This window comes from Morone saxatilis, unplaced genomic scaffold, assembly GCF_004916995.1.
Source record: "Morone saxatilis isolate NCDOM2014 unplaced genomic scaffold, NCSU_SB_2.0 Contig7, whole genome shotgun sequence".
NCBI classification, from domain to species: domain Eukaryota; kingdom Metazoa; phylum Chordata; class Actinopteri; family Moronidae; genus Morone; species Morone saxatilis.
Genome location: NW_023340246.1, coordinates 20,152,816 through 20,164,997, shown reverse-complemented (window position 1 = coordinate 20,164,997; position 12,182 = coordinate 20,152,816). Strand labels below are relative to the sequence as shown.

General features: G+C 40.7%; 1 protein-coding gene across 1 annotated transcript in view; it reads left to right on the top strand.

Moving 5' to 3' along the window:
- Positions 1 to 12,182, top strand: part of afdna (afadin, adherens junction formation factor a) — a gene marked incomplete at its 3' end in the record, with an annotated part of 72,057 nt that overhangs the window by 29,642 nt on the left and 30,233 nt on the right. The window contains 6 exon segments of the mRNA XM_035678402.1: positions 1,702 to 1,771; positions 2,814 to 2,884; positions 3,003 to 3,070; positions 6,272 to 6,477; positions 8,640 to 8,660; positions 11,691 to 11,836. Of these exon segments, the coding sequence (XP_035534295.1) occupies positions 1,702 to 1,771; positions 2,814 to 2,884; positions 3,003 to 3,070; positions 6,272 to 6,477; positions 8,640 to 8,660; positions 11,691 to 11,836 (582 nt within the window).

The following is a 12,182-nucleotide window of genomic DNA, read 5'->3' as shown; positions in this document are numbered from 1 at the left end:
AACTTTTTAATTAATTTCTTTCCTGTGGGGGCACATTGTTACCGCCCACACCCTGATTATACAACAGAGAGAGAGGGATGAAAGGAAAGCGATGGAAAAGCACCGCTCCCTATAAAAAAAAGTCTCTGTAACGTCTGTCGAGTTACATTAACACCAGCTGTCATTTTTGTGCAGCTCAATGTCACCTCAGTCTGGAACACAAGCCTGATGTTGTGGATGTGGATCCCTGCGGTTTTCCGGGCCGCTTTCCAACGGCTCTGCTGTACAAACTTACAAGGATACCTCGTTCATTTGAGCCGGAGACTCATCCTGATGTTTAAAACGATTTAGAGCCACAGTTTGGCACGGCGGCTGATTTTGAACATCGGAGCTTTTTGGCTCCAGGTTCTGGCAGCCGAACAGATGATCTTGCAGCGAATGAGCGTTCAGGTCTTTAATCTCCTGCCTCTCACTAAGTATTTTTGCATTAGTCGGTGAGAGAAGAGCACGAAAGACGGGAAAACACACCGGAAGTCTGGAAAGAAACGTAATCCGTCCCCATGTTTGTTTAGATTTTGTGTTGCTGGCTCATTCTGTAAATTATAAATGACATGCCAGCCAAACATTTTAAGTTAATAAACATGGGGGTGCCAGTTTTAAGCTGTTATAATAATAATTGAGATTGACAGACGCAAACTGTTATCAGAGGCAGCTTCAGAAGAACATATGCTCAATTATGTCACGTGTGGTATGAAGTTAAAGTTGACTGGTGACATCTGAAAGTCAAAAACAGCTCTTCAGTTTGGCATGTGCAACTTTTTGCTGTTTCCATTTATCTGTGCTTATTTTTGGAAGGATCAGACGATGCTACTAAATCTGGATTCATAAAAACGTCTAATTGTTGAGGTATCTAAATAACGAGGTGAGGTTTTGCGAGCAATTTAACGAGGGTGGCTCGAGCTTTAATGACATGACTGCCCAGTTCCTGAGATCCCACGGCAATAAATGAGCTTTTAGGAAACTCCGATATCCACCGTAAATGAACACATGTCAGAGGGTTTGTTTCAGTGGCTGAATACATCAGCTTGAGCTGCGTTAATGTGAAAGGTCGAGAGGCATTATCCATGTGGTGTTGTCATGATAACTAGCCAACAAATCAATTGTGGAAATGTGGTGCCAGATAGAAAATCAGCCTAATTTTCTCCATCTATATCGGCGTAGTCCTGCTGTTAATGGTTTAACTTACTTTAGCTGTTGGTGGTTATTGTGTACCACAAACGATTTGTGTCTTTCTGTTCGTGTTGTGCTGTTTATTTGACACTGATGCCCTCCTGTCATCTGGGGCGTGAAAACTTTCAAACCCGACTGCTGTCACACTCAATTACTATCACACACACACACACACAATGTAACAGGCTTGGGTGGCAACTGTCAGGACTCCTGGCATGGTTTCTCTATATCTAATTAGACTCTTATGTAAGTATGTGTGTGCACGTGTATAAAACAAACTATCTGTCTGCATGTATTAGTGAGTCATTCAGTTACTGCATCTCTGATCCAGCTCTCTCCTCCCCGACGATGGGTTAGATAAGTGTGTGTGTGTGTGTGTGTGTGTGTGTGTGGATTAAGTCTGAGCTCTTGTCGTTGTCAGTAATGAAAAGTCCGCTGTGGAGAGCACAGTTCCTAAATCTAAACTGCTGCATGTCTGTGTCTGTGCTGCAGCAGTGTACCAGAAACCACCTTCGACCTTCACGGAGACGTCCACAGTGGAGCTGCGCTGCCTACCAGCAAGGTAACACACACACACACAACACTACACAACACCACAAACACATCACACACCACACCACACACACACACACATTGCATTGGAATATTCTGCTCATAGGCACAAAAACAAACATTTTATTACTTGCCAAAGGGAGTTTTAAGGGGAAGTTTTATTGCTGGGATGGACCGATCCAATCTGCCGGATCATTAGACTGACCTTTCTAAGTGGATCAGGATCCACGTTAAATACAGTGTTTTTGTCAAGTTGAACCCAGAGGTTCGGATGTGGTTTAAAAAAAAGATGGTGTGTGAACTCACTTGTAGTTACGAGGTGATGTGAAGTTGTAGGTCAAGTTTACTGTTTTTGAAATTTGGGGGAAAAGAGAGCACTGGTGTTGGATGGTTACCCTAATCTGAGTTATCTGAATCAGGAGACAAAAGGTTGGACCGGTGCATCTCTACTGTAGCTTGCACGTATCTGTGTTCCATATGTTACCCCCAAAAAAGTAATGCACTGTGACATAGGGCTGAAAATAAACTTAATCTATTCATTTTAATAAATATCTTTTAAAATGCTTGTTTTTTTTCCAATCAACAGGCAAAAAACCAAAGAGATTCATTAGATTATAATTTTATAAAACAGATAAAAGCAGCATTTGTAGAGCTGGAACTAGACACCGTTTAGCATTTTTGTCCTTAAAAATTACTGAATTGATCAAATTGAAAGAAGTTGCTGCAAATACCTATTTTAGCAGCTCTAGACATATACGGTATATGTCAGGCTAAATCTTTTACATACATGTTGCTGTTCCTATAGAACAAATACAGATATTTGATGTCTTGAAGACCCAGAAACAGAAACACAAGATCAGATTTAGTGCAGGGCGCCCATATAGAAAGATACTAGTTGTTGTATGTTTAGTATTGAATAGTGCTGCTATTGAACGAGTGAAGCCTCATTATACAGCAGTCATTATCTAGATGTCTGTACGCTCTCATGATGGGATCTTTTACTAAATTAAATTACAGTGAAATTACATTTTGTGTGTGTTCTGTGTGTGCAGAGCTCGGGAAAGCTGGAGATGGAGAGAGGCATGGTCAAACCCATGATCAGAGGAGAGCAGCAGGACAGCAGGTCAGACACACTCCTCTTTATCCCCTCTCCGGTCCTCTGGCTCGTCCTTCTCCTCAGTCGCCCCTCTCTGTGTTTAGCGTTATCTTCCTTTCTCATGGTTTTACTTTTGTCTTTTCAGGTCTCAGGACATTTCAGCAGACAGACCAGAGTTGACTCTGCCAGCCGGCATCGAGTTCAGAGACAACTGTGAGTATTAATAGTGGGAGTAGTCGCTTTCTGCCTCACTGTGTTAGTGAAACAGTCAATAGCTGGAAACTATTGAACCCGCCTAGTTGTCTGACCTAGCTGCTCTAGCAGCATTAGTGCCAATGAAGAACCTTGGTAAATGTAAGATTATGGACATTTCCTCCCACCCTGTTGTCTGTAGACTCCCCCAGTTCAGAGTTAGGGTATTGTGCCGTCTTGCGGTTCTGTACAGGAAGACCCGATCGCATTCATTTAGAAACATTAATATGACTTCCAGAAACAGACAGAGAGAAAATGAGCATATTGTCTCAGCATTTACATTTGAAATTGTCTGCCACCCGTATTTGGCAGAAAATCAGCTGGATCAGCTTCAGGCCTAAAAGCTTTGTTTCCTGTAATTGCATCAAGATAACAGTTAATTTGACACCGTTTAACGATGATAAAGTGAGCGCTCCTTTTTATTAAGGGGTGTTCTCAGAAGAGCTATTTTGGGGTTAAACGGTTAAAGCTGGAGTTGGGTTACGCAGTTCATTAACATTAACTGATTATTTTTTAGTGGTCCTGTAGACCCTTTTCATGGGAGACATTTAGACTTGTCAAAGCAGGAAAACCACATGTGGACTTGATAAGATTAATGATGGCTGCATTCAGTTCAGTTGAGCCCGTTCCAGGGCTGCTCACTCACTGGGGCCCTTAATGGTATGGAGCCATGGTCAGTGTTACACCAGTGCTTCTGGTCAGTGTCTGCTGTTGAAAAGAGTCTGTTGATGCAATCTTGGAACCCATCAGCTATTGTCTGTCAACAATTTAGCCTCTGAGGCAAAAGGCCAAATGTTTCGGCGCTTCCACTGTAGCCGGATATCCGGATAACGGACGTCCAGGTCAAGACTTCTTCTTCAGTCCAATCAGCAATTTGATATGCGACAATGATGAGAGAGACACATTTCGGCTAATCGCTATAAGGATAACTATATAATGGAGCTTAGAGGAAGATGGAAATGGGAAAGGAAGGAGTACGATTTCCCTCTTTTGTTTGGTATTTTACTGCTATTCATCATTATAAATCAATACAACACTCGTATTGTCCCTGTTCGATCTAAACATGCCATTATTCAACGATGGGAACAAATGAACCACCACCAACAGAACACACACCCAAACAGAGAACCGGCTGTCTCACATTTGGGCCGTCATCTATCAAAATACACTAAATGGATTGATGTTCTGTCTCGGCTCGCTGCTCTGCTGACCATTATAACGATTCTGCTCTCTGCCCTGATACCACCCCGTTCTACCCTTATTACATTCGGCACAGATCAGTCGGTTAACCCTCGCCGTGTTTGTGCTGTAGATTCCCTTGTTGACAGTTTAATGGTCAACAAAAAGAAAGAAAATGTCATCTCCTCCTCCTTTGTGACTAGACTGAGGAGAATCCTGCTTTAGGAGGGGAGAGTTGCTCTGGTTTCCACCATTAGATGAATTCAGGAATGAGTTAATATTACAGTGTAACCGTCTGAACTCCTGGTCTTAACTATGTAATGTTTTGATGTATTTTCCTTTTTATTACTTTAGATTAATTAAATTAGAAACAGGTTGTTTTCCTCGGTTGATAATTTAATGGACTCGTGGCCTTAAAATGTCTCAAAGTCTTATAAGTTTGGTGTTCTGGCACTTGATGTTTCCCACAGTCTTCTGTTCTTCTAGCTGTTTGCTTTGTCTTTCTAACACTTGTGTTTGTTGACTTTCCTCGTGCTCTGGGCCTTCAGTGTGTCTGTGAGCACTGAGTGTATATTTGGCATAGTGTGAGATCATCTGTTTTACCAGCCAAAGGAGGCTTTTGATTGGTCACAGAGTGGTTGGAGAGTCCCATACCCACAATGCACTGGGAGAAACCATACGCTTTAGAGGCAGACAGGGGTTTTTGGGACAATGACGCATATGCACCATTGAAATCTGGATACTTGCTGCGCTGTCATCTTCAGGTTTTCATAGGGCGAGTTGTCGTAGCGCAGCTGTAACCGATTTGACATCAAATACTTTTACCAGCTAAAAGCTACGCTGAAAGAAACTGACACCGCAGTCTGGCTCAAAGTGGTTTTATTGGTGTATGCTGCATGACACATGTGGAGCCAAGTTCTGTGAACAAGCAACCACTAAAGGGACTTAAACAAACTCCTTGTTGCAGCTCAAAGGGGATCTATTTCAGTCAGTACCAGCCATCTTTTGGTATGATACATAAAGTGTAATGCAGTCTGATTTCATATGTTTTGGAACTGCTCTGGTTGTCTGTGAGAAGTCCTCAACATTAATTCATTCAGATTCAACAAAACTATGCGTGAATTCTTAGTTGTTGTTAACACTTGTGAGATTAGTAGTAGTAACAGCAGTAATATTAGTAGTAAAAGTAATAAAACAGCAGTTGTGGAAGACTCAAACCTCACCATCACAGCCCCGATGGTGGGATTATTAGCAGCAGGAATGATATAATAATTATAAACTGATATCTTTTGACTCTCTTTTAGTCCGTTTAGTTACTAGATTATGATCTAAACCAGGGGTTCCCAAACTTTTTCAGTTCAAGGACCCCCACAGCGGATGTACATTTTTAGGTTTGAAGAAAAAGTGTTCATAGTCGGTCAGTGATTTAACTACGATCACTATAAAGAACAGTCAATCACAACGGCCAACTGACCTAAACAATAGCCTAATTTATAAAACATGTTGTTTTTTTTTTGCTGTGTGAAGCTCTTGTACCTCAAAGTTTGATGTTTTATTTGACAATTGTACTAATTTATTCCCCTATTTGGGGCAGTGGAGCCAGCACCAACAGACCTTTTTCACAGCAGCCATTTCGACCTGACCTCAGTGGAACAAGACTTTAATTAGTATCATTGGTAACACCTGTGTTTACCCTACTATTTGATGTCAAAAATGGCTGCTGTGAAAAAGGTCTATGAGAGTTTTCAGCTGAGGCTGGATGTTTTTCTTTGACTGAAGGAATTCAGATGATATCAGTGTTTGGCCAGCAGGTTCATTCTTGTGCAAATGGAAAAAGGTTACGAGAGAATATTTTCTTTATCGAAGACGCTAAAACTGTATTGACATTGAAGTATCAGCCCGTCTCTACATTTTCAGCCAGTAGATATAAAACATTCTCTGTGTGTGTGTGTGGTCTAATGATCTGATTCTGTTTCCATCCAGCTGAAGACACCTTCCTGTCAGCCATCATCAACTACACCAACAGCTCCACGGTTCACTTCAAACTCTCTCCCACTTACGTCCTGTACATGGCGTGCCGCTACGTCCTGTCGCCCTCTTACCGGCCCGACATGTCGCCGTCTGAGAGAACGCACAAGGTTATCGCCATCGTCAACAAGATGGTGAGCATGATGGAGGGAGTCATCCAGGTCAGTAACACTTCAGATCTCTTTATTTTTTGGGTTGTGCATCATCCCAGTGTGTTCTGCACCGCGTCCCTTCATGTTGTTTATGGATTTCATACTGACACACTCACTTGTGAAATGAATGAGTTGTGTGATGTTTTAATTCCACCCACCATTTGCTGCGTTCTTACAAACCGCTACACTTGTAGTGTTTGTATGGTGGTTGTATGTTGTATGTTTTCCCGCTTTCTCTCCACAGTTACCTCTGTTGTTACCAGCTGGTGTTTTTGTCTGATGTTTGTCTACCTGTCAGTGTTAAATACTCGTGATGTGAAGCCCGCTATCACACAACATAGTGTTTACTAAACTTTAACTAGCATGGAGCTATCACTGATCATTAGAATAACTTAAATACCAGAGCTGCTATGATAGGCGACAATACTAAAACCATATTATATACACGACAGCTCAAACGTTTGGGGTCATCCGCCACTGCTTACATGCATTTAGGTTGTAGAAAGTCCTCTTTACAAATATGTTTTATGTTTACAAAGTTATATTTTGTACACAGACTAGTTTAGACAAAGATACCTCTGAGCAACATAAGACATCACCATTCACTGGTCAAAGGAAGTGAAAGCTTAGCATCAAATGTGTGCAGATTTAAACAAGTTCCTGTTTGGTGTCTGAATTATACCGTTTTAGCAATGTTAAAATAGCCATTATTGAAGGACAGAAGAAAAACACCAATACAACAGGTGACTTTATAGAACAAAATACACTTTCAGGCCATACTGACATAGTGCTGGTTTAATAAACTAAAGCACAGGACTTTGGTAAAAACATCACACACTAAGTGTTTCTAAAGGCTTTCCTTACTGAGGCTCAATAAAACGCAAATGCCATTACTTCTTTTATTAGCGCCATTCACTTTTATTTGTTTTTGCTCGCAGCCATTCATTGCCGTTGGTATGCAGTGAAAGAAAACACACAATGGACTTAATCTATTTCAGTCTGTGTGTAGTAGGACTGGTTTTTATAGAGTTTCGGGGGAAATATCTTTAGCTTCTGAGGAATTTGGGAACGTTCAGCCCTCCTGCTTTCACATAGGCTCATAATCTGTCTCTTAGTATCATCAGAAGATTAATAACTACAACATATTAACCAGGCAGTTAACTAATCGTAGTGTTTCTGGAGCATGTCTGGGATGTCGAGAACTTAGAAAACTAAATCTTGAATCTGCATGACTGTGACCAGTTTAACTGTGTTGAGTTGTGGAGATCTTTTTCCAGTGCTTTGCATCCTGTATGTTAAATTTCTTAACTGCATTGCTTAATTGAATGTTTCCCTAAATGGATCACATGTAGCGTCTTTAAACCTCAATATGTGATTATCAAATTAAGTGCTTATCCTCACCAAGAACCAGGTCAACATTATCCGATAGCTTCTATTTTTCACCATTTGTGATGTTCCCAGTTGTTTTTCTATATTGAGACCACATTACCCATAAACTCTGTTGCTTGTTTCCACAAAGAGGGTGTTACCCTCCCAAAAACTGGAACGTTTAGCCAGAATTATTCCCAGAATATTTCCGGTTTCCGCTGCAAAGCAGTCTGACAGATTTCTCGCCAGCCTGACGTCGTTGCACACACACAGTGCAGAGAATGTATTCTTGTTATTGGTCACATTTAATGTAGTTGTCTAAAAATGTATCCAGTTAAAATGTTAATGACTTTTAAACTTAGTTTATTCAAGGATACGTTCTTTTTTTCCTTTGTGTTATTATTAATACCCGTCTCACATTCACACTCACTCAGCTCCTGTAGGTCATATATTACCTTTTATCTCCATCTGGAACACAGGACTGAAAACATATAAGTCTGTGTCTCTGGCCTGTAATGTACCAAAAACAATATAATTCAGGATATAATGTGTAATGTTTTCGTGACCAGATGTGGTTCTCAGCTGACCTCTTTCAGTTATTTTCTTAAACTGATACAAGATGGCTTTACATTGTAAACCATGGCCATGTGTGTGTCAAAGTTTTATGTGTGTGTGTGTGTTACATGGCTGTGTCCATACTGTAGCTGTTGACGTGTTTTCTCTCTGTCCTGTGAACGTGTCCTCCTCCTCCTCCTCCTCGTCCTCCTCCTCCTCCTCTTCCTCCCCCTCCTCCTTCCATCCAGGAGATTCCTGAAGGGGATCAGGTAGGATAGCACAATAGCACACCATGATACGGCTGCTACAGACTCGTCTACCTCCCTCACTCACTCTCTCTCTCTCTCTCTCTCTTTGTCTCTCTCTTTCTCTTGGTGTGGGCGACATGGACAAAATATCACAAGTTCAGTCATTTATCTCAATATCTCTGATACTGTTTGTACAGGTGTTCCTACCCAGCTGGTAGATGTTGGGACTCAATTTTCTGCCTTTAAAGAAACTTAAACTACATAATAATAAATAATAAATAATAACACACCATTGCTTATTGTGCTCACAGTTATTAAATAATAATTTTCTCTTTGCCAGTGGAATGGGTAAAAAGGATCATCCACTTTAATCAATAAGGGCCGATGGAATTAATGTGAATCCATAAAACTTGTATCTTAAAACCGTTGAAAAACAAAGCGTTGTTAGAACATTTCATGGCAAACAGCCAGAGCCCAAACTGTTAATTGATCGACAGAAAAAGGAAACGGCAGCATCGATCAGTTTTTTTTATCGTTACAGTTGTTAATTAAGTAAAAATATTCTCTAGTTTCAACTTCTCAAAATGTAAGAATTTGCTGTTTTTCTCCGTTTTTGTTTTTTTAATATTGTAAACTTTATAACTTTGAGTTTTGGACTGTTGGTCGCACAAAACGAGCAATTTAAAGATGTAACATTGGGCTCTGGGAACATTTTATGAAGTAAATGATCAATTGATAAACCGAAAAAATAATAATTAGATTAATCGATAATGAAATTGAATTTTAGTTGCGGCCCTACAAATTGAATACTTGACCAAATGCTAGCTAGAAATGCAAATGTGCTAACTCTAAATGATGACATTATATTTTTTAAAGCAGAAATCGAATTTATAAGATGACATATTACTTGTAAAAAATTATGTTCAAGCATTATTTTAACCATAAGTTGCTGATTTCTAATCTTTCTGTGTCTTAAACATTATTTCTGATATTTGTTACATAAATAACTTAAACCAACATTAAGCTTTTCTGATCACAAGGAAATAGAAGTTGTTCTGTAGTTGCAGTTCAGACGTTCCTTTGAAGGCAAAACACCAAGTTAACTATTTATAAATGTAAAATCATGTCGCTCAACCTCATCAACCTCTTGGCTACCTTCTTTGACTCTCTGCCTCTGGACTCATCCTTCCCTCTTCCTTTCCTCTCTTTTTACGGCTCTCTGTCTGCTTTTTTTTGACCAGCCCTTCATTGTTGCTGCTGCTTCTTTTTCTCCATTCTAACAGAAATGTAAAATTAAGCCATAATAATACGTCCTCCCACAGCTGGAAAACTAAGCAACAACAGCAACATCAACCCAACTAATTCCATTCAGCTTCCTGGACCTGCCTGGTACTAAAAAAACAAAAAACAAACAATAAAAACAAAGCGAAACCAAAGCAACCACTCTTTTCCATCATTGCTCCATCTTTAATTCTGGCATCTGTCTTGTGTCACATCACGTCTCGCTTCTCCTACTCAACAGTGTGGATGAGAGACAAGTCGCGTCCCTCCGACCTCCTCCACCTCCTCTGCTTCATTTGTCTGTTTGGAATTTAATATGTTCAACCACCCGTCTGTGTTTTCAAATGTGTTATCGTCACGTTTTCATTTTGGATGCACTCGGCTCCATCTATCATTCTCTGGCTGTTCTGAATGAAGGGTTTTTATTTCCCCTTTTGTTTTGTTTGATTTGTGTTTTTCAAGGCGGGGATAGATGAGTGCAGGAGAGCGAGCTTCGCACATTCCTCCCTCTCTGACCGGTGGGGACATTAACCAATCAGCTCCTCAGACACTGCGCTCTGTCCTCCCTGTTGATCCCAGGACCACAAAAACTGTCCTTCAGACTGTAGACTGACATATGGAGCAGACGGCGAGCGTTATTAAAGTCTGATAGCGTCTGCTCAGTGTTGGCCATTTGGGATAATTATCTCATTAATTATTCTCTGATATTATTGCTGCTTGTTCACTCTGCAAACTACTTGGTTGATGGATCACTTTACTCTGCAAGAGGCTCTGATTACATTTATGCAGCGATGTGCAGCTACAGTTACAAAAGGCACAACATGTGTTTTCAATAGCTTTTATGTTGCCCTTTGAAATTTTGTATTTTGATAGGCTAAAGGAATGCTTCAAGACTTTGGGAAATACCCTTATTCCCTCTCTTGTCAAGAGTTGACGGAGACCACTGTCATGTCTGTGGGATAAATACACAGCCGGAGTTAAGCCGACTAAGCTCAGCTGGTTCATTTAGCTTAGCATGAAAGCTGGAAACAGGCGGACACTGCTAGCCTGGCCATGTTCAAAGGTTGCAAATCTGCAAAGATGAAAGATTTAGTTTATTTAATATGTCCATAGAGTCAGTCACTGTTGCCTCTCCCACATCACTCTGCAACACAAGTGATGTGGGTGTTTTTGTAGTTCCGAAATATGTTTTAAATAAAATTTCCTTAGAGCTTAATATGGATTGTAACCATCAATACAGATATTTTAACTGTTAAGTGGCTTTCATTGGCTGACCATTTTGCAATAGTTTCTACCATAGTGTAAATCTACGGTCTAAACACGGTTTCTTTTTGTCAGAAAGAAAAGAAGTATTTCGTGGAGGAGGCAAGTGTCTGGTGACCTGTTGAATGGAGTTGAGTCTGGGAGGGAAAAGGAGTGGTCACTAATGTCTCTCAGAGGGAAGATCTGTGTAAACCTGTTGAATTTTAGAGTGGAAGACATGAAGAAATACAGGAACGGAGACCCTTTTGAGTGACAGTGATGACCACTCTTAACTCTCGACGCTGGGTTGGCTTAGAGGGAGGGAGGGAGGGAGGGTCGGGCGGGCCATGAGTCTATCCCTGAAGTAACAACTGCTCCTTCTGGCTGCCACTCAAACAGAAACCTCTCTCCTACCTTCTGTTTTTAACTCTGCAGTCTCTCCTGCGTCATGCTGCTCTAACAACTTCCTCTGTATGTGTGTTTGTTTTTTTCTTTCTTTGTGTGTGGCTGTTGGTTGGTACGTTACAGAAGCAGAAGAACATTGCAGGAGCGCTCGCCTTCTGGATGGCCAACGCCTCAGAGCTGCTCAACTTCATCAAGCAGGACCGAGACCTGAATCGCATCACGCTGGACGCCCAGGACATCCTCGCCCATCTGGTTCAGATGGCTTTCAAGTCAGTCTGTGTGTGGTTGCGTTAGTGGATGTGGGGCTTGTGTCGGAGTCTGGAATATCATGGAAGTTATAGATTAAGAATTAGTAGTCGTACAATGAGTAATACCTCACTTTTGCAGTTTTATGCTTATTGATAAATCAGGAGCAACAAATACAAAAACACACATAAACCACAAAAGAAAACCATGGCTGAAATGTCGTCATGTACAAAAGAAGAAAAAGTATTTTGTCTTCTTTTAGTGCAGATTGATAATTACCTGCAAAGAATTTATGGAAGTGCATGTGCCTCATGATTATGGCTGTAACAAAAAATGTTTTCAATCAAGACAAAAAGATTTTTTTTTTTT